This window comes from Oncorhynchus mykiss, chromosome 11 (assembly GCF_057628025.1).
Source record: "Oncorhynchus mykiss isolate SJ-2025 chromosome 11, ASM5762802v1, whole genome shotgun sequence".
Classification (NCBI taxonomy): domain Eukaryota; kingdom Metazoa; phylum Chordata; class Actinopteri; order Salmoniformes; family Salmonidae; genus Oncorhynchus; species Oncorhynchus mykiss.
Genome location: NC_143032.1, coordinates 53,555,200 through 53,575,417, shown reverse-complemented (window position 1 = coordinate 53,575,417; position 20,218 = coordinate 53,555,200). Strand labels below are relative to the sequence as shown.

At 43.6% G+C, this 20,218-nt stretch overlaps 2 protein-coding genes across 5 annotated transcripts in view; one reads left to right on the top strand and one right to left on the bottom strand.

The window, feature by feature from the left end:
* Nucleotides 1–269: 269 nt before the first annotated feature.
* Nucleotides 270–8,618, bottom strand: LOC149979624 (intraflagellar transport protein 81 homolog). Of its 3 annotated transcripts, none has more exons than XM_090190439.1 (9): nt 7,924–8,618; nt 7,628–7,731; nt 7,359–7,517; nt 6,953–7,134; nt 6,595–6,704; nt 4,846–4,941; nt 2,143–2,295; nt 1,915–2,008; nt 270–430 (listed from the first exon to the last, which is right to left on the bottom strand). In XM_090190439.1, exons 7-9 carry the CDS (start codon nt 2,260–2,262, stop codon nt 399–401), a joined length of 246 nt encoding a protein of 81 aa, XP_090046565.1. In that variant the 5' UTR covers nt 2,263–2,295; nt 4,846–4,941; nt 6,595–6,704; nt 6,953–7,134; nt 7,359–7,517; nt 7,628–7,731; nt 7,924–8,618; the 3' UTR covers nt 270–398. The 3 variants fall into 3 exon arrangements, with proteins under 3 accessions (XP_090046565.1, XP_090046564.1, XP_090046563.1); XM_090190438.1 differs by having other exon boundaries at nt 393–1,597; XM_090190437.1 differs by lacking the exon at nt 270–430 and adding an exon at nt 564–1,597 and having other exon boundaries at nt 4,854–4,941.
* A 7,555-nt stretch (nt 8,619–16,173) lies between these two features.
* Nucleotides 16,174–20,218, top strand: part of LOC110535900 (breakpoint cluster region protein) — a 50,652-nt gene continuing 46,607 nt past the window's right edge. For both annotated transcript variants that reach the window (XM_021621268.3, XM_021621267.3), the window contains exon 1: nt 16,174–18,780. In XM_021621268.3, the coding sequence (XP_021476943.1) occupies nt 17,439–18,780 (1,342 nt within the window). In that variant the 5' untranslated portion in view covers nt 16,174–17,438. The remainder of the gene's footprint in view (nt 18,781–20,218) is intronic.

Genomic DNA, 20,218 nt, shown 5'->3' with positions numbered 1-20,218 from the left:
GAACACTAGACACATGGTGGACCAAAACCAAGCTAACTAAGGATGGGCACCAAGGGGCATAATACAGACGCCCTCCTGCAGCTGCTGGGTGACATGTGATTACATGCACGCTCAGAATGGAAAATACCTCTGATAAGGTGATCATTTCCACCATGACCCATGACTCCAGGAGAGACTGATAAGTCCTTTCCATTTACCACAGAAACCCTTCTTGTTCTCACCTACTGTTTTACCACACTGAGAAGAAGTAGGTTTAGAGTTCCCTTTCCCATCAAAACATACTCACTTATTATCCAGGGAAGCAGATGAAACCACCCACATGAACAGGGCATTGGGGAGAGCAGGGAGGAAGTGGCTGCTATTTCAGACAGGCAGCTTATGTGCCTCGCCAGCCTGTCTCAGCACCATGATCTCACTGCGTGTGGAACTCCTGCTCACAAAACAGTCAGACATGAACATATGGGTGCAGTACGTGCCTTTTATCCAACAGCGACCACCAACTATATAGACCTGCTTATGGCCAAAGGTTGCTCTGAAAACAGGAACAGGCATAGTTTGAGATGTGAAGAGTGGTCGTTTTTCCTTATCATCCTTGAACTTATACAGCCAGGCACAGGGTGTGTTGACACAGGAGTGATGGCTCCTGGCACTGTGTTGCAGAGGCTAAAAAGCCACTCAAATTTGAGAGTCCACTCTCTGCCAGTGGTTCAGAGGGATCTAACCAAACATAGCGTCAAAGCTTGTGTCAGTTTGTTTCGATTGGGGTAAAATATCAGCCATCGAGTTACATTTAGTTGAAGGATTCACACTGCAATGGTTTGTGTTTTGCGGAATTAATTTAGAAGAGATTTGAAAACAGTTAACATTTCAGACAGTTTGTTCAATACTGTCCTGGTTCTAGGTAGTCCATGCTGTGGTCTATTTTTAACCTTGCATGGGAATGTGGGAGAGTGAGGGGAAAGGGATAAGTAGCTTTAGCCAGTAAGCCCCTCTCTGTTTACATAAGAGCAGAAATAGCATCTCACGTTCAGTGCGGCACACAACTCTACCGCGCTTCACTCTTATCAACAAAGTTTGACGTAAGCAAACAGTAGAATGTTTAATCCATCTACCCCTAAAGATGGAAAACATATCATCTCTGATGCATTTTGCTTTATCCTCAGAGAGTTTGGATAGTGATGTTCAGTTTTGAGTGGTGAGCAGATGTACAACGTAACGTGCGAATACAGAGCAGATGGTATCAGTGGAGGCTGGTGAGAGGACAGCTCATAATGGCTGAAACGGAGCGAATGGAATCAAACACATAGAAACCATGTTTGATACAATTCCACTCATTCCGCTCCAGCCATTACATGAGCCCGTCCTCCACAATTAAGGTACCACCAACCTCCTGTGGATTGTATAAGGGTAGCAGTCTTTTTGCTGGACAATGACGATACATCACTCCCCATCGAAAAAGGCTCCGACCCTGTTCCAATGGTGAGGAAGGGTATTACTATTGGTGTGGATGATGATGATGTTCAGACCAGAGTACTGAGCTGTGAGAGGTGGTTAGCTACCCCGTCTCCCTCCAGGTCTCGTGCTTGGCTGTTCTCACCTAAAAGAGACAAAAAAATATTCAAATATCAATATGATAACCTGAATAAACCTTTTGATGATAAATAAAGCCGCCTCCCTTCATCAGACAACATCAATCATCCTAACAAGTTCAAAGAGCCAGCAAACGCTTAACAACACACAGACAGCCAGCGCATACAGATTCATATAACTGACAAAGACTTGTGTGATTTAGTATCAATGACAGGGAATGGCATTCTGAAATGGACATAACCTTCATCCTATGTAATTGCGGGTGTTATGTCATATAAATGTGCTGTATGTTTAGAGAATGTGAGACAAGGAGAAACAAATCACCTGCTGCCTGAAGAGACAGTTTATCATCCATGGGGTCATTTCTCATCATTCTTTTCTCAATCAGCAGATTTATTTCAATGGTGTTCTCTCGATTCTGGACAAAGTGGGGAAAAGTCAGACTCAAATTTTCAATTTGTCAGAAACAACCTGTTTGGTTACTGTCAGTCATTCTTGAACCAAATTGACATGGCTCTATAGCTTAATTACCCAGGTAGGTAGATAGCTCACCTTGTCCTCTAGTTCCCTAAACTCAGCTTGGCCCATGTCTGGCTTGGACACCACCTTCTGCAGGTACTGCACCATCCGCCTCTTACTCTCCAGCTCCTTGGGCAGTTTGTCAGACACCATTTAGGAGTTGAACTTGATCTCCTCTTCAAGCCTCTTCATTTAGCCGGAGACAGTAACATAGACAGTAACAGAGACAGTAACAGAGACAGTAACCAACAGTAACAGAGATATTTGATCAGGCTACATCATTCTGAAAGTCTTTGAAACACAATGAGGCACACCTGCTCATAGAAGAAAAGGAGGGTAATATGCTGATCTTGAGTTGAGCACATCTGCTCATCACAAGAATTAACATTAAACAAAATCAAGAGAGCGTATGCAAAACATTGTTTTAATTAATCAATGCAGGAGCATAACCTCAACATACAGTGCGTTCGGAAAGCATTCATACCCCTTGACTTTATCCACATTGTTACGTTACACCCTTATTCTAAAATTGATTCAATAGATTTTTTTCCTCATCAATCTACACACAATACCCCATAATGACAAATCAAAAACAGTGCTACTGAAATTTTTGCTAAATTATAAAAAACAGAAATAGTACATTTTCATAACTACTCAGACACTTCACTCAGTACTTTGTTGAAGCACCTTTGGCAACGATTACAGATTTAAGTACTGGGTATGACGCTACAAGCTTTGCACACCTGTATCTGCGGAGTTTCTCCTATTCTTCTCTGCAGATCCTCAAGCTCTGTCAGGTTCGATGGGGAGCGTCGCTGCACAGTTATTTTCAGGTCTCTCCAGAGATGTTCAATGGGGTTCAAGTCCAGGCTCTGGCAGGGCCACTCAAGGACATTCAGAGAGTTGACCCGAACGCACTGCTACGTTGTCTTGGCTGTGTGCTTAGAGTCATTGTCCTGTTGGAAGGTGAACCTTCGCCCCAGTCTGAGGTCCTGAGCACTCTGGAGCAGGTTTTCATCAAGGATCTCTCTGTACTTTGCTACGTTCATCTTTCCCTCGATTCTGACTAGTCTCCCAGTCCCTGCCGCTGAGAAACATCCCCAAAGCATGATGCCGCCACCGCCATGCTTCACCGTAGCGATGGTGCCAGGTTTCCTCCAAATGTGACGCTTGGCATTCAGGCCAAAGAGTTCAATCTTGGTTTCATCAGACCAGAGAATCTTGTTTCTCATGGTCTGAGTGTCTTTAGGTGCCTTTTGGCAAAATCCAAGCGGGCTGTTATGTGCCTTTTACTGAGGAGTGGCTTCCATCTGGCCACTCTACCATGAATGCCTAATTGGTGGAGTGCTGCCGAGATGGTTGTCCTTTTGGAAGTTTCTCCCATCTCCATAGAAGAACTCTGAAACTCTGTCAGAGTGACCACCGGGTTCTTGGTCACCTCCCTGACCAAGGCCCTTCTCCCCCGATTGCTCAGTCAGCTCTAGGAATTGTCTCGTGGTTCCAAACTTATTCCATTTATGAATGAGAGGCCAATGTGTTCTTGGGGACTTTCAATGCCTCAGACATTTGATAATACGCTTCCCCAGATCAGTGCCTCGACACAATCCTGTCTCTGAGCTCTACGGACAATTCCTTTGACCTCATGGCTTGGTTTTTGCTCTGACATGCACTGTCAACTGTGGGACCTTATATAGACAGGTGTGCCTTTCCAAATCATGTCCAATCAATTGAATTTACCACAGGTGGACTCCAATCAAGTTGATCAAGGATAATCAATGGAAACAGGATGCACCTGAGCTCAATTTTGAGTCACATGTCAAAGGGTCTGAATATTTATGTAAATAAGCTATTTCTGTTTTTATACATTTGCAAAAACCTGTTTTCTCTTTGTCTTTATGGGGTATTGTGTGTAGATTAATGAGGGGAAAAAAATATTTTCATCCATTTTCGAATAAGACTAACATAACAAAATGTGGAAAAAGGGAAGGGGTCTGAATACTTTCAAAATGCACTCTATCTAGTGTTCTTCCATGCTGCTGTTTAACTGACGCACAGTAGACCTACATGAGACTGAAAACCTTTACAAGAGGGTCACATCATTTTATATGTGGTATTTTGAGTCATTTTATTGTCAAATGCTTTGTTGGTGTGACACTCACAAAAGCTTTCATGTCTGTCTGTCTTTACTTTGGTCATTTTGGAAACTATAAATGTGCAAATCTCCTGTGTGATTGTAAAGAGACCAACACTAGATGATTATGGGGCCTTAATAGATGTGAATCTGTCACGTCCTGACCATAGAGAGCCCTTGTTTCTCTATGGTGTAGGAGGTCAGGGCATGACTAGGGGGTATTCTGGTTTAATATTTCTATGTTGTGTTCTATTTTATGTTTTCTATGTTGGTGTTTTGTATGATTCCCAATTAGAGGCAGCTGGTATTCGTTGTCTCTAATTGGGGATCATATTTAAGTAGATATTTTTCCCACCTGTGTTTGTGGGATATTATTTTGTGTTTGTGCATGTGCACCACGTAGTCACGTTCCGTTGTTTGTTTATTTGGTTTATTGTTTTGGCTTATGTTTCAATTTTTGAATAAATATGTGGAACTGCGCCTTGGTCCTGTTCTTACGACAACCGTGACAGAATCAATTAACAGAGATTCAGCCTAATCTGTCGTGTCCTTGACCTTTCAACCTTTTCAACCAGCTGTGGTGTGGAGGGTGATGCAGAACACACCTACTCACTCTCTGGCTTGGAATCTACTGCTGTTGCCTGCCGCAGGTTCTTCAGCTGCTGCTGAGATCTCTGCAGTCTCTGCTCTGCCTGGAAAAGCTGGACGTATCCAAATGACAACACACCTTATCAGCATTTTAAAAGAAACCAACATAATGCTTATAAATCTACTTGTAGGTGAATTTGGAATATGTAATTGACAACAATCTTTGATAATATGTCAACGTTCCTTTTTCAGGACCCTGTCTTTCAAAGATAATTTGTAAAAATCAAAATAAATTCACAGATCTTCATTGTAAAGGGTTTAAACACTGTTTCCCATGCTTGTTCAATGAACCATAAACAATTAATGAACATGCACCTGTGGAACGGTCGTTAAGACACTAACAGCTTACAGACGGTAGGCAATTAAGGTTACAGTTATGAGAACTTAGGACACTAAAGAGGCCTTTCTACTGACTCTGAAAAACACCAAAAGAAAGATGCCCAGGGTCCCTGCTCATCTGCGTGAACATGCCTTAGGCATGCTGCAAGGAGGCATGAGGACTGTAGATGTGGCCAGGGCAATAAATTGCAATGTCCGTACTGTGAGAAGCCTAAGACAGCTCTACAGGGAGACAAGATGGACAGCTGATCGTCCTCGCAGTGGCGGACCACATGTAACAACACCTGCACAGGATCGGTACATTCGAACATCACACCTGCGGGACAGGTACAGGATGGCAACAACTACCCGAGTTACACCAGGAAAGCACAATCCCTCCATCAGTGCTCAGACTGGCCGCAATAGGCTGTGAGAGGCTGGACTGAGGGCTTGTAGGCCTGCCGTAAGGTCCTCACCACACATCACATCACCGGCAACAACGTCGCCTATGGGCACAAACCCACCGTCGCTGGCCCAGACAGGACTGGCAAAAAGTGCTCTTCACTGACGAGTCGCGGTTTTGTCTCACCAGGTGTGATGGTCGGATTCGCGAGCATCACCCCTGGAATGAGTGTTACACAGAGGCCTGTACTCTGGAGCGGGATCGATTTGGAGGTGCAGAGTCCATCATGGTCTGCAGCGGTGTGTCACAGCATCATCGGACTGAGTTTGTTGTCATTGCAAGCAATCTCAACGCTGTGCTTTACAGGGAAGACATCCTCCTCCCTCATTTGGTACCCTTCCTGCAGGCTCATCCTGACATGATCCTCCAGCATGACAATGCCACCAGCCATACTGCTCGTTCTGTGTGTGATTTCCTGCAAGACAGGAATGTCAGTGTTCTGCCATGGCCAGCGAAGAGCCCGGATCTCAATCCCATTGAGCACGTCTGGGACCTGTTGGATCGGAGGGTGAGGGCTAGGGCCATTCCACCCAGAAGTGTCTGGGAACTTGCAAGTGCCTTGGTGGAAGAGTGGGGCAACATCTCACAGCAAGAACTGTCAAATCTAGTGCAGTCCATGAGGAGGAGATGCACTGCAGTACTTAATGCAGCTGGTGGCCACACCAGATCCTGACTGTTACTTTTGATTTTGACCCCCCCTCCCCCCTTTGTTCAGGGTCACATGTTTGTGGAACTTGTTCAGTTTATGTCTCAGTTGTTGAATCTTGTTATGTTCATACAAATATTTACACATTCAGTTTGCTGAAAATAAACACATTTGACCGTGAGAGGACATTTCTTTTTTTGCTGAGTTTATGTGTACTCTGCATGCAGCAAAGTTGAAAATATGGGTTACAAAGCCTGTAAATTGGAAAGTTGGACATGCCATATCATTAGTTGGTTCTTCTGCTGAGCCAGAGACTATTCTCTCTCCTGTTCCACAAGTAGTTGTCTGGCCAGTTCCAGCATCCGCTGGTGGTTGAACACTGACTCCACCTAGTGGACATAGAAAACAACTGTGATACTGTTTCAGCACCTGAGATTGAGTTTCACCTCACACGACAGCCGGGAGCCACTACCACTGACCTCAGTTTCCCTTCTGGCATGGCCTTAAATAATGGTCCACTAAAATAGCACTCTATTACTATTCTACCCTGGAAAAGGGTGATGCCGTGAGCCTCTCAGATGCATGTCTAGTCTCATTACAAAAGGGTGGGCTTTCTCAAACAGATTGTCTGCCTTACCCTCTTCTTCAGCAACTCCACTCGCTTGATCAGCTGGTCCTTCTCCTCTTCCATAGCACCAATGTCCTAAGGTTGAAAAGGTGTCACACCTTTCCACTGATCTCTGCAGTGGAAAAGCCAGAGCTCTTCAGTTGCTCACACTCCTTATGGTAGGTCTTGAATCGTTCCATTAGTTCTTCGTACTACAAAAACAACAGATCAAACACTATGCAATTATTAATCATATCTTAGTTATGCATTCCATCACATCTTTCTGAGCCATAGTGAACTTAAAAAATTATAAAATAAAGTTTTTAATCATGGCATCATAGTGTGATCTCTCTAGTCTAGCGAGAGGAGGAGTCATTAGCCCAAGTTCCCATTTTCTCATGTTATGCTTGCACCTTGAAGTCAGTGTTAAACAAACCTGGTGACAGGTGTCAGTGATGACACCACCCTGCAGGAACTCTGCAGGCACCTCCAGCTTAACCAGGAAGCGAGCCAGGTCAGCTCTGTGATCCTCTGCAGCAACCAGAAGGATAGGGTGAATCACAGGTCACCAGGCCCTGTCTGAAACTGCTCCTGTCTGAAGATAGAGGACAGTGAGAAGCAAACACTCTCAGTGTTCTATTCAGTCATTGGTTCTACTGCTGAAATCTGCTTTGATTTTGTAAGTTGTCTGTCAAGAATACTTACAGATCAGACATATTCCCAGGTGGTTTGTATTTCAACATCCCTAGCAAAGTGAACATTATCTTTGCTGTTTAGTCAGGCATTTCTTCACGGATATCAATAGCTTACTGAAATAAATAAAATATGATTTATAATTCATTCACACATTTTACACACACTTTAGGTGACTGACTGATAATTGGAAACACAATAATAGTGGGGCTCAAAATGGGGTAGGTGTCATCATCAACATTACATTTGAAACATAATATCAACTGGGACAACTCAAAAGTATGAGGTTGTTGTTTACATTATCTTACCTTAGTGTCAATTTCAGCCAGAACATAACTGAGAATCTCCAGCAGTTGCATTGGCTCCAGTGAGTCGAAGGTGATGAGGTTAACGTTTTTCTTGAAGGGGTCTTTATTCAGGTGCTCAACAATAAATGTACGTTGCTTGCTCATCTTAAAATCAACTGGTCAGCTAACGTTAAAGCGGGGTAAATCATTTTAGATAATGTTAGCTAGTCAAGAGGATTAGCAAAAATACAAAATCAAAACTAGCATTACGTTAGCTTGCTACGTACTGTAAAGTTAGCTATTTAGCTAGATACTGTTATAAAACGTTAGGTGAATAGCTTGAAGCATAGCTAGCTACACGCTAACAAGATAGTTCGTATGCACAAAGTGGCCAGCTGGCTTGTCCCCTTGTTTATTTCTAGAAATACTCGTTTTAAACACCATAACAACGTTCACAGTCAGCAAAACAAGACCATTCGAATCCGTTTTGGTAACCAGGCACAAACGTACTCGAGCTGGTTGCTAACAGGAAGTCTTTCAGCTTGTTCAAGAGGGCAAAGATTGTTTGACAAGATAGTCGAGTGACTGCTCAAACAATGGAAATAGCTTCAAAATAAAAGTTATCCTCTTACTTGACCACAATATCAGACATTATAGTGTATTTTGCCTGTTGCAAGATGCGTTCAGTTTCTCTGATCTTACCCTCCCCTTTTCATAGGAGGGATTGAAGCTTATTTTTTTAGTTCTAGTGGTCTGCCAAGGTGAGTAAATTAATATAAAAGATACAATCAGTAAATGTTTTAATAACGGGACATCGAAATGTGTTTTAAACAATAATGTTAAATATAAATTAGTTAAAAAGGAATTATTGATTGAAATGTAAATATTCTTCATTAAATAATATCTGGAATAGTAGTTTAATTTCCATTCAACTAGATAGTACTGTCCCCATGCTGCTCCCCGCCAGGGGTCTGAGGATTCTGAAACAAAATTTAGGCTCTTGACACGTATCCGTGCATTGGTAGATGTGCTGTACATGGTTATAAACAGTTATTACACTGCTATAAACGGTTATTCTCACTGTTATCGACTGTTACAAACACGTATTACAAAGTCCCCCAGTGTCCGGTGTGAGGCGTGAAGTCAGGAACTCTGCTTGTCGGTTACTGCGTAGCAACCTTGCGGTGCCAAAAGCCCTGGTCTGCCCTAGAAAGCCTATGTAAATTACGATCGCCAGAACGGTCAAATCCATTTATTTTGGACAGCCGTTTTGGGATCTAAAATTAGTTTATGCTGACATACACCAATCACGGGCCTTCAGACATGGAGGTTCGTGGTCTCATGCCTAATGGTGCTTTAAGAAAACTGGGAACTCGGAGGGAAAAACGAGCTAAAATCATGACACCAGTGAGCTCCATGTCGGAAAATCGGAGCTCTAGAAAGAGTCCTGACTTGGAATTCTGAGTTAGATGACCGTTCTAAAAATGTAGAATCCCAGTCGGAGCTCGTTTTTTTCAGAGTGGCCAATTGTCTTGAACAAATGAAGTCGGAGATACATCACAGATATAACAATGAGACAGATGTTTCACACGATGTATAAATGTGAAGCATCCGCTTAACGTTTCCACTCACTATCAAATGTGGTATTGATAGGAAGCCCAGTGGCCGGAGAAGATTGATTTTGGCCGACATTCTGCTAATTTTCTCATCGATTAAACATTAATTTCTCAACACAGTTTTCTGTTCCCAAAACTAGAATCTGTTACGAACAGAGTGGACAACGTTTTGTAGACTTGAACTATGCCAAATGTTTACAAAACTGCATTGTTTAAGGCTTACAAAGGAAAATTAAGTTATTGCACACGCACTTCAGAGTTGGCGTTCCCTGTCGGAAATATGCAAATGTTGGTTAGAGCGCGATAATAGGATCTTGCTAGTTCGTGCGTGGCTCTGCCCATCTTGCTTGTTCTACCCACTATGACTCATTTGTTCCGATTTGATAGGACAGACTATGGTCTATATTTGTTTAGTTATACAAATCTTTCTAGACATTAAAACTAGTAGATAGCTGTCGAGTTCAAAACAATTGGGAACTTGGAAATCTCGGACTTCCGAATTCAGTGCAGGTCATCCAACTCGGAATTCCAACACGGGAACTCAGGCCTCTTTCTAGAGCTCTGACTTTCCGACCTGAAGATCACTGACATGAATTGACCTCGTATTTTTCAGAGTTCCCAGTTAGTCACCATGATAGGCTGTAACGCGACATCATCCAGGTATTCTTAAGAAAAACTCTCGATGGCGCATGAAGCTGAAAGTATTTGAATTTGAAGCATGCCATATTGTTGAATGGGCCTGCATGGTACCAAAAAATTGCTAAGGATCATGGTGAAAGTGGCCATAACTAGCAAAGGATCATGATGTCGTAGTTTTCATCCTGCCAGAGAGAGTCCGTTTAGGTGCACCTGCAAAGAGCCTGCATGAAGGCATGAGCCTCCTCGTAACCTGTCGGCCCATGATTGGTCTGTGTCAGCACGTGGTCCTGTGTGACAACAAATGCAGTAGTTAGAGTGGATCACTATTTAATTAAGTATCGCGATTTGTAGCGAACTTTAAAATCATTTAACATGGGGAGCGAACTTGATCATTATATACTAATTTTAGAGCCCAAAACAGCCTTCAATTTTGTGGGGTGCGGCCATTCTGGTGATCATAATTTCGGCTTGGCCCATAAGACCCTCACAAATTTCTACAGATGCACCATTGAGAGCATCCTGTCGGGCTGTATCACCTCCTGGCAAATGTACCATCCGCAACCACAGGGCTCTCCAGAGGGTGGTGCGGTCAGCCCAACGCATCACCGGGGTCCCACTCCCTGCCCTCCAGGACATTTACAGCACCCAGTGTATTAAATCAAATTAAATTGCATTAGTGACATGCGCCGAATACAACGGGTGTAGACCTTACAGTGAAATTATTACTTACGAGCCCCTAACCAGCAATGCAGTTAAAAAAAATATGGATAAGAATATATAATAAATGTAACAAGTAATTAAAGAGCAGTAGTAAAATAACAATAGCGAGACTATATACAGGGGAGGGTACCGGTACAGAGTCAATGTGCGGGGGCACCGGTTAGTTGAGGTAATATGTACATATAGGTAGAGTTAGAGTTATTTAAGTGACAATGCATAGATGATAACAACAGAGAGTAGCAGCGGTGTAAAGGGGGGGGGGGGGGGGGGCAATGCAAAAAGACTGGGTAGCCATTTCATTAGGTGTTCAGGAGTCTTATGGCTTGGGGGTAGAAGCTGTTAAGAAGCCTTTTGGACTTAGACTTGGCACTCTGGTACCGCTTGCCGTGCAGTAGCAGAGAGAAGAGTCTATGGCTAGGGTGGCTGGAGTCTTTGACAATTTTTAGGGCCTTCCTCTGACACCGCCTGGTATAGAGGTCCTGGATGACAGGAAGCTTGGCCCCGGTGATGTACTGGGCCGTATGCACTACCCTCTGTAGTGCCTTGCGGTCGGAGGCCGAGCAGTTGCCATACCAGGCAGTGATGCAACCATGTTCTTGATGGTGCAGCTACAGAACCTTTTGAGGATCTGAAGACCCATGCCAAATCTTTTCAGTTTCCTGAGGGGGAATAGGCTTTGTTGTGCCCTCTTCACAACTGTCTTAGTGTGTTTGGACCATAATAGTTTGTTGGTGAAGTGGACACCAAGGAACTTCCACTACAGCCCTACAGCCCCGTCGATGAGAATGGGTGCGTGCTCGATCCTCTTTTTCCTGTAGTCCACAATCATCTCTTTTGTCTTGATCATATTGAGGGAGAGGTTGTTGTCCTGGCACCACACGGCCAGGTCACTGACCTCCCTACAGGCTGTCTCGTCGTTGTCTGTGATCAGGCCTACCACTGTTGTGTCCTTGGCAAACTTGATGATGATGTTGAAGTTGTGTCTGGCCATGCAGTCATGAGTGAACAGGGAGTACAGGAGGGGACTGAGCACGCACCCCTGAGGGGCCCCCGTGTTGAGGATCAGCGTGGCGGATGTGTTGTTACCTACCCTTACCTCCTGGGGGCGGCCCGGCAGAAAGTCCAGAATCCAGTTGCAGACGGAGGTGTTTAGTCCCAGGGTCCTTAGCTTAGTGATGAGCTTTGAGGGCACTATGGTGTTGAACGCTGAGCTGTAGTCAATGAATAGCATTCTCACATAGGTGTTCCTTTTGTCTAGGTGGGAAAGGGCAGTGTTGAGGGCAATAGAGATTGCATCATCTGTGGATCTGTTGGGGCGGTATGCAAATTGGAGTGGGTCTAGGGTTTCTGGGATAATGGTGCTGATGTGAGCCATGATCAGCCTTTCAAAGCACTTCATGGCTACAGACGTGAGTGCATGATCACACAGTCATCCAGAACAGCTGGTGCTCTTATGCATGTTTCAGTGTTACTTGCTTCAAAGCGAGCATAAAAGTAATTTAGCTCTTCTGGTAGGTTTGTGTCATCATCTAGATGGCAGAGACTGTGCAGGTGCATCAAAGCTGGGGACCGAGAAAATAAAAAACAGCTTCCATGTCCAGGCCATCAGACTGTTAAATAGTCACCACTAGCCTGCCTTCACCCAGTACCCTGCCCTGAACTTTAGTCACTGTTACTAGCCAGCTTCCACCCTGTACTCAATCCTGCACCTTAGAGACTGCTGCCCTATGTGCATTGTCATTGAACACTGGTCACTTTAATAATGTTTACATACAGTTTTACCCACTTCATATGTATATACTGTATTCTAGTATACAACTACTGCTGTACACACCTTTTCTATTCATATATGCTCCATACTGCCTATACACACCGTCATATACTGTACATATACAGTACACTGAGTATACCAAACATTAGGAACACCTTCCTAATATTGAGTTGTACATGACCAAAAACATTTTATTTGGATTTGATTTAGGCTTTCTAAGACACTGGGGGCCTGTGCCATAGACATTACGGTTGGCTCTCTTTGGCAGGATGAAAATGACAACATTGACCATGATGCTTTCTTTGCTAGTTCCGGCCATTTTCACCATGATCCTTAGCGATTTTTGGTGCCATTTAGCCCCATTCAGCAATATGGGGTGCTTCAAATTCAAATACTTGTGGCTTCTTGAGTTTTCCATATAGGACACATTTTTTCTGTAATTTTCATTAGAAGAGCCCTTTTATATTTCTGGATTTGAACATTGTAAATAATAGTTCCACAACATACACTATCCTATTGTTCCAATATGGTTGGCACAATAGTATTGCTGTGTCTCTGTATAGTTGAGGGTATTTTGGTTCAATAATACTGAAGTCAGTTTTGGTCCCAGAGGGGATCTCAATGCTGTTACACAAAACCAAGTTAACCTGACTTAATGAAACCTGAATTTAAAAAATAAAAATGTACTTGTCATTATTTTAATTTTAACTTTACATTATTATAGTAGATCATTGGTTAATACAGACTACACCTTATTTATTTCTACCCACATTTCTGTCCACAACTTCTGAATCAGGTAATAATTAAACAGATACATGTACTGCCTTTCCAATTGATGTAAACTTTCCACACAAATATTAATTAGAAAAACCAAAAGACCTGTTATTTTGTCTGTTGTTTTAACAATGTAATAATAATATATGCCATTTAACAGATGCTTTTATCCAAAGCGACTTACAGTCATTTCTGCATACATTTTACGTATGGGTGGCCCCGGGAATCGAACCCACAACCCTGGCCCTGCAAGCTTCATGCTCTACAGGACCAACATTAGAATGTAATAACATAGACATTAAAACCAGTAGATAGTGATAGCGCTTTCCTATGAAAAACTCCCGATGGCGCCGGAAAGTATTTGAGTTAGAAGCACTCCATATTGCTGAATGGGGCTATATGGCACCAAAAATCGCTTAGGATCATACAGTATTGGAACAATATGATAGTGTCTGTTGTGGAACTATTATTTCCAATGTTCAAATCCAGAAATAGTAAAGGGCTCTTCTACTGAAAATCACAGAAGAAATTCAAAAATTTACTGAAATGTAAACACCTCCCCCACTCAATGATGAGCTCTGTACTCACTGTAAAAGTGCAGGATGACAATGAAAGAAATACAGTCTTTCTCCATCATTCATACCAATTCAGGTTAGTCAAACAACACCAAATTTGTAGCGTCGTAATGCTGTAGCTACTATTTGACAGGAGGTCGTACGAATGGGGCTTGTACGGAGAGACAGGGTAAGGAGTAGTAAAGCCCTGACCAGGACCTCTCAGCCCTCCTGTCCAAAGTACTTTGTGAACTCCCTGATCTTGAACAAGTCCTCCGTGCTGACTGTTGATCTTGTGGTGGATAGTGTGTGTGCTTCTAGTTACAACAGTGCAGTAAAATCTAACAAGTAATCTAACAATTCCCCAACAACTACCTAATACACACAAATCTAAAGGGGTGAATGAGAATATTTACATATAAATATATGGATGAGCAATGGCCGATCGGAATAGGTGCAATAGATGCTATAAAATACAGTATATACATATGATTTGAGTAATGTAAGATATGTAAACATTATTAAAGTGGCATTATTTAAAGTGCCATTGTTTAAAGTGACTGATCCATTTATTAAAGTGGCCAGTGGTTGGGTCTCAATGTAGGCAGCCTCTCTGAGTTAGTGATTGCTGTTTAGCAGTTTGATGGCCTTGAGATAGAAGCTGCTTTTCAGTCTCTCTGTCCCAGCTTTGATGCACCTGTACTGACCTCGCCTTCTGGATGATAGCGGTGCGAACAGGCAGTGGCTCGGTGGATGTTGTCCCTGATGATCTTTTTGGCCTTCCTGTGACATTGGGTGCCGTAGGTGTTATGGAGGGCAGGTAGCTTGCCCGCTGTGATGCGTTGTGCAGACCTTACCACCCTCTGGAGTGCTTTGTGGTTGAGGGCGGTGCAGTTGCCGTACCATGCTGTGATACAGCCCGACTGGATGCTCTCGATTGCGCATCTGTAAATGTTTGTCAGGGTTTTGGGTGACAAGCCACATTTCTTAAGCCTCCTGAGGTTGAAGAGGCGCTGTTGCGCCGCCTTCATCACACCGTCTGTGTGGGTGGACCATTTCAGTTTGTCTGTGATGTGTACGTCTCACTCTCCACCTCCGACAGCTTCCTAACCATCATACAACCTGCCAGAACACTGAGGACAGACTCCCCTGCCTGGGAGAGAGAGAGACAGACAGACAGAAGATAACGAGAGTGAGAGCGAGAGAGAGGAGAGTGAGACAGAGATGGGGGAGGGAGATAGATAGCGAGAGAGACAGAGAGGATAGTGAGACAGAGATGGGGGAGGGAGATAGATAGCAAGCAAGAGAGAGAGAGAAGGGGGGGTAGAAACAGCTGGTCCGGGACAAGGTAACCCGAGAGATAATAGAGAGAAAGAGAGAGACAGACAGAGCCAAATTACAGAGAGAATGCATAAGATCACACAATATACCAGATAAGCCAGTTTTTGAAGCCGGTTTTTAAAGGGACTTTAAGTAAGTCCCTAGTCATATAGTAAATAGCTCATTGATTTCTATAATATATTGTTGTTATTTTCAATAAATGTTTTTTAACTTTAAACAATATTTTTTATTTTTTTTTGGTGATTAAAAAAAAACATCATCCAAGTAAACATTTTTCAGAGGGACTTTTAATTTGAAAAAAAAATCTGTATGATCACGTGACTCATGGGCTACCGAGTGGCGCAGTGGTCTAAGGCACTGCATCCATCTCAGTGCTAGAGGTGTCACTACAGACCCTGGTTCGATTCCAGGCTGTATCACAACTGGCTGTGATTGGGAGTCCCATAGGGTGGCACACAATTGGTCCATCGTTGTCCGGGTTTGGCTGTCATTGTAAATATAAATTTGTTCTTAACTGATTTGCCTAGTTAAATAAAGGTTAAATAAAAATAAATAAATACAACTTTAATGTCTCTAGTTTCACATGGAAGTCAGGGGGGAGGTGAGATCAGGTGGGACCATTCTAGCCAATGAGAGGGCAGATACACGTTTGAATAAAGGGGCCAATCTGTGTCTGTGACAGCGCCATTGAGACTATCTCCATTTTAAAGTAGTCAATTTCTTCTTCTTCATTGGCTGATTGCTCCCAACTCATAGGAATCCTCACCCAGTTGACTACTTTAAAATGGTAGAAAGCCTCAATGGCAATGTCCATAATAAAATCGTATAAATCATGAGTCCAACTCCAATATCAAAGTTGTCGAAATGTTTATTGATCAAATAAGCCCCACGTAGAAAATTAGCATTTCAAGTTTTTCATGGCCAAATTGACAATCTTTCACTGGCCTCCATAATTTTTTTTTATTTCGTGGTCGTGTTTTGTTTAACAGATAATTTGGCGGAGAAAAAGGTAGCCTATTAGTTAGCGCGTTGGGCCAGTAACCGAAAGGTTGCTAGATTGAATCCCCGAGCTGACAAGGTAAACATCTGTAGTTCTGCACCTGAACAAGGCAAGTTAACCCACTGTTCCTAGGCCCTCTTTGTAAAAAAAGAATTTGTTCTTAACTGACTGGCCTAGTTACATTTAAAAATCTCGCTTCGCCTCTTTCTCTCTGAAGAGAGAGTGGGACAAGCTGCGCAGACTCTGCCACCAGCGCACACGCAGAGTTGTACACAGGTTCTTGTCTGTCTGGATTTCTCTTTTGTACCATTAGATGGAGACAAATATCGATATTTCAGACGGTATATATACCGTAAAAATGTCTGTTTTTAATCTTACAAAATGGCAATAGATTAGTCTACATTATTACTTACATAATATAGACCATATCATTATCAGGTTTTCTTCAGCTTGGATTTCTTGTTTTGCCGACGTGCCTGTGTCTTTAAAACTGAACAGACCCTCAATCACATCAAAGTCCCTCCCTCTCTTTTCAGCACTAACTCAACCTAAATAAAATGAGCAAAACACAGTAACTGTAGCGTGCGATCCAACGAAGTGTATATCATGTGTGGTGGATCTAAGGTTAACGAGAGAACATTCGAACTAACTTTCAATTAGATGCGGAGTAACGAATTAACACGAAAAACGGGAATTACACTGGAAATTTAAGTGTTTCACTAAATCATTGTACGGAACGTCTGGATATAGCACAGTGCTGCTGCTTTTACGATGAATGAAGGACCATTGTCTACTGACATTACTTACAGAAGATAAGGACACTTTCTTTATGTTTTTGTTGTTGCAGGTATCTGAACTGGGTCGTCATTCTCAGTCCTCATGGCATTCTCTACTATGCGAGCTGATATTATGTTGATAACTAACGTTAGAACCATAAGAAAAAAATGTGCACGAGTCTTCTGAAAACTGTATTCAGTCAGTGAAGTGTGGAAATAGCTTCTAATGGCCATTATAAGTCATACATAGAAATTATTTTGATTGGAAACTAATCATATCGTTGAGTAGAAATTTTAGTAGAAGTTTCTACTCTATTCTCAGTGAACTAAGTTATTAAAACAAAAATGGTTGAACCAGTGGGTTTTGTGGAGGCTTGGAAAGCCCAGTTCCCGGAGTCAAATCCCCCAAACATGGAGCTGAAATCATTGGGGGATGTTGAGCAGGAGCTGGAGAAATGCAAGGCATCTATCAGGCAGCTGGAGTTGGAGGTGAACAAGGAGCGCTTTCGGATGATCTACCTGCAGACGTTACTGGCCAAGGAGAGGAAGGCATATGATGGGCAGAGATGGGGCATCAAGAGGATGTCCCTAATGAATATTGGAGACCAATCCAGTGTTTCAGACACCCAGAGATCCCACTTAGATGAGCATTCATTGGAGGAGCAGCCAGGAGAGGCAGTTGACACAGGGTGTAAACAGTATCCAGAGGGAGAGGTGGATGGGGTGTCTCCCTCCAAACAGAGTGGTGGCTTCTCCCCTCACAGGTCGACAGCGGGTCCTCCAGACACACATCTGGACAGGGTAGGCATGGGCTCAGTAGCAGCACTGAGGTCCAACTTTGAGCACATCAAGAGAGCCAACTCTCACACGGCAGGAGATGGGAAAGGGGTTGGTGGGACAGAGAGACCCTTCTACGTGAACATGGAGTACCACCATGAGAGAGGCCTCGTGAAGGTCAATGACAGGGAGGTCTCAGACAAGATCAGCAGCCTGGGCTGCCAGGCCATGCAAATGGAGCGGAAGAGGTCCCTGCACTCCCTGCCCGGGAACCTATCCACTGCGACGGGGGAGATCCGCAAATCTGTCCTCCGAGGCAGATCCACAGAGGGTGGCTGTGGCTACAATGGGCTGTTTGATGATGCAGCAGAGGTGAACCCACATTTCTTCAAGGACAGTGTGAGCCGTTCCAATGGGGGGAGACAACCGGCAGACTGTCAGCCCTACACCAGTGTGTATGTCGGGGGGATGATGGGGGAGGGGAGGATCATCCACATCAGGGACCACAGTGTGGAGGAGGACTCCCACCTCACCTGGCCAAGGCGCTCCTACTCACCGGGGAGTTTTGACGATGTTGGGGGCGGCTACACCCCAGACTGCAGCTCCAATGAGAACCTGACGTCCAGCGAGGAGGACTTCTCCTCTGGCCAGTCAAGTCACGTGTCCCCAAGTCCCACAACCTATCATATGTACAGACCGAAGAGCCGCTCTCCGTCCCAGATTTCCCAGCAGTCCTTTGACAGCAGCAGCCCACCCACCCCTTTGTCTCAGAAACGTCTGAAGCAGCAGGTGTTGGTGTCCGAGGCCTCCATCGTGGGTGTCCGTAAAACAGGTCAGATCTGGCCCGACGATGGGACCTCCACTACGTCTAGTAGGACCTCGCATGACAACAGTCTCCATGGAGATCTGGGTAGGTCTGCAAGGACATAGTCTCTGTCCTTTTGTAATCAAAATATTTTCTATCCTCTGTTTTAATTTCCATTTGAGACACTGTATAAAAGCACGAGAATTGTTAATGCACCCTAGGGCTCAATAACCAATGCCGTTTCATGTTTATTAGAGGTGCCTGTACTTGCCCTAACCTAGACCCCTCAAGCGCGGATGTGCTTTCAGTATATGTCCACCTGCAACATGTCGAAGGAAAGGAAGGAATTATTTAGATCTAGTGTACCATGCATCTGCCAAGAAGTTTTCCATATGAATACATTAAACCATTAGCACAGCCCAACCATTGCAAAGCACCCTAGTGCTTGTGTGGTTCTTTGTAGATTGTACGAATGTTTTCTTTTCACTTTGTAAACATGCCTGCCCCCCCCCCCCCCCCCCCCTTCTGCTCTCCTATTGAGTTGCCTAGTGCTCTTGTGGACATGCCCTGATTGAGACAGTGCGTGCCCTCAGGCTGCCCAGTCACTCGGCCCTGTCCACCGAGTGTTTTTGTGTCAGCACACATCAGCGTTGTTGTCCTTGGCTAGAAGTAATTAACTTAAAGGGGCTTGTGTAGCGTGATGAATTTAGGGAGGCTCTTTGTTGGGGGTGGGGAGGAAAAGGGCTGATAACTCTCACTAAAAAGAGGACGAAGGGCTCAAAGTGTGTCACATGGCTTCCCATCAAAATCTCAGGCCTCAGTGTTTCCTGTTGTGATGTGTGAACACAATAGGAGAATCACTCATGCAGAGTATGTATTGACACTGCAACAATGTAGCAATGTTAAGTGGGATGGGGTGGTCTTACTAGGTGCTGCCAAGGACAGAGAAGAGAGTGAGTTCCCATGCAAAATATTTATGAAAGCTTTAATACATGAGAGGCTGTATGATTTGTCTATGATGGTGATTAAATTAAAGAAATACATGTCTAAGTGAAAAGGGGTGACTCAATGCCACATATTACATGATTTCAAGTCTTAACAGACGGTCGGTCTGTTGTAGTGAATCAGGCAGGGTCATTCGTTGCTAGGCTCAACAACTAAAAAGCTATGCTAATTCATATGAGAAGAGCCAGAACACATTGTTTGACGTTATTACAAAAAAACACATGCTGTTTGGCGCAGATTTTCAGTAGCAATTGTTGAGAACAGGCTGTTATGTCAGGTGTTAGGCTGGAAAGCATTTTAAATCAAACATGCAATGAACAAGCAAATTGTCTGAGAACAGTAAGCCAGTGTTTGGCTCTTCTGACAGAAATATAGATTCCTTTTGACTTGTGGTCAGATATTGAGCTTTTTGATATTACAATAACACTATCATGGGTTGTTTTCTACATTGTCTCACCACATTGTTGTTTCTTCACAATAACACCCATTTACCAATGCTGCTTGACTTGTAGGAAATGGGGAAACGGGCTATCCGATA

Excerpts from the sequence above, each read along its gene's own strand:
- LOC149979624 (XM_090190438.1), bottom strand. The coding sequence starts at position 2,262 with ATGGTGTCTGACAAACTGCCCAAGGAGCTGGAGAGTAAGAGGCGGATG. Across the intron at positions 2,009-2,142 it reads TTAGGGAACTAGAGGACAAG|AATCGAGAGAACACCATTGA; the intron begins GTGAGCTATCTA and ends CACTTTGTCCAG. Across the intron at positions 1,598-1,914 it reads ACTGTCTCTTCAGGCAGCAG|GTGAGAACAGCCAAGCACGA; the intron begins GTGATTTGTTTC and ends TGTCTCTTTTAG.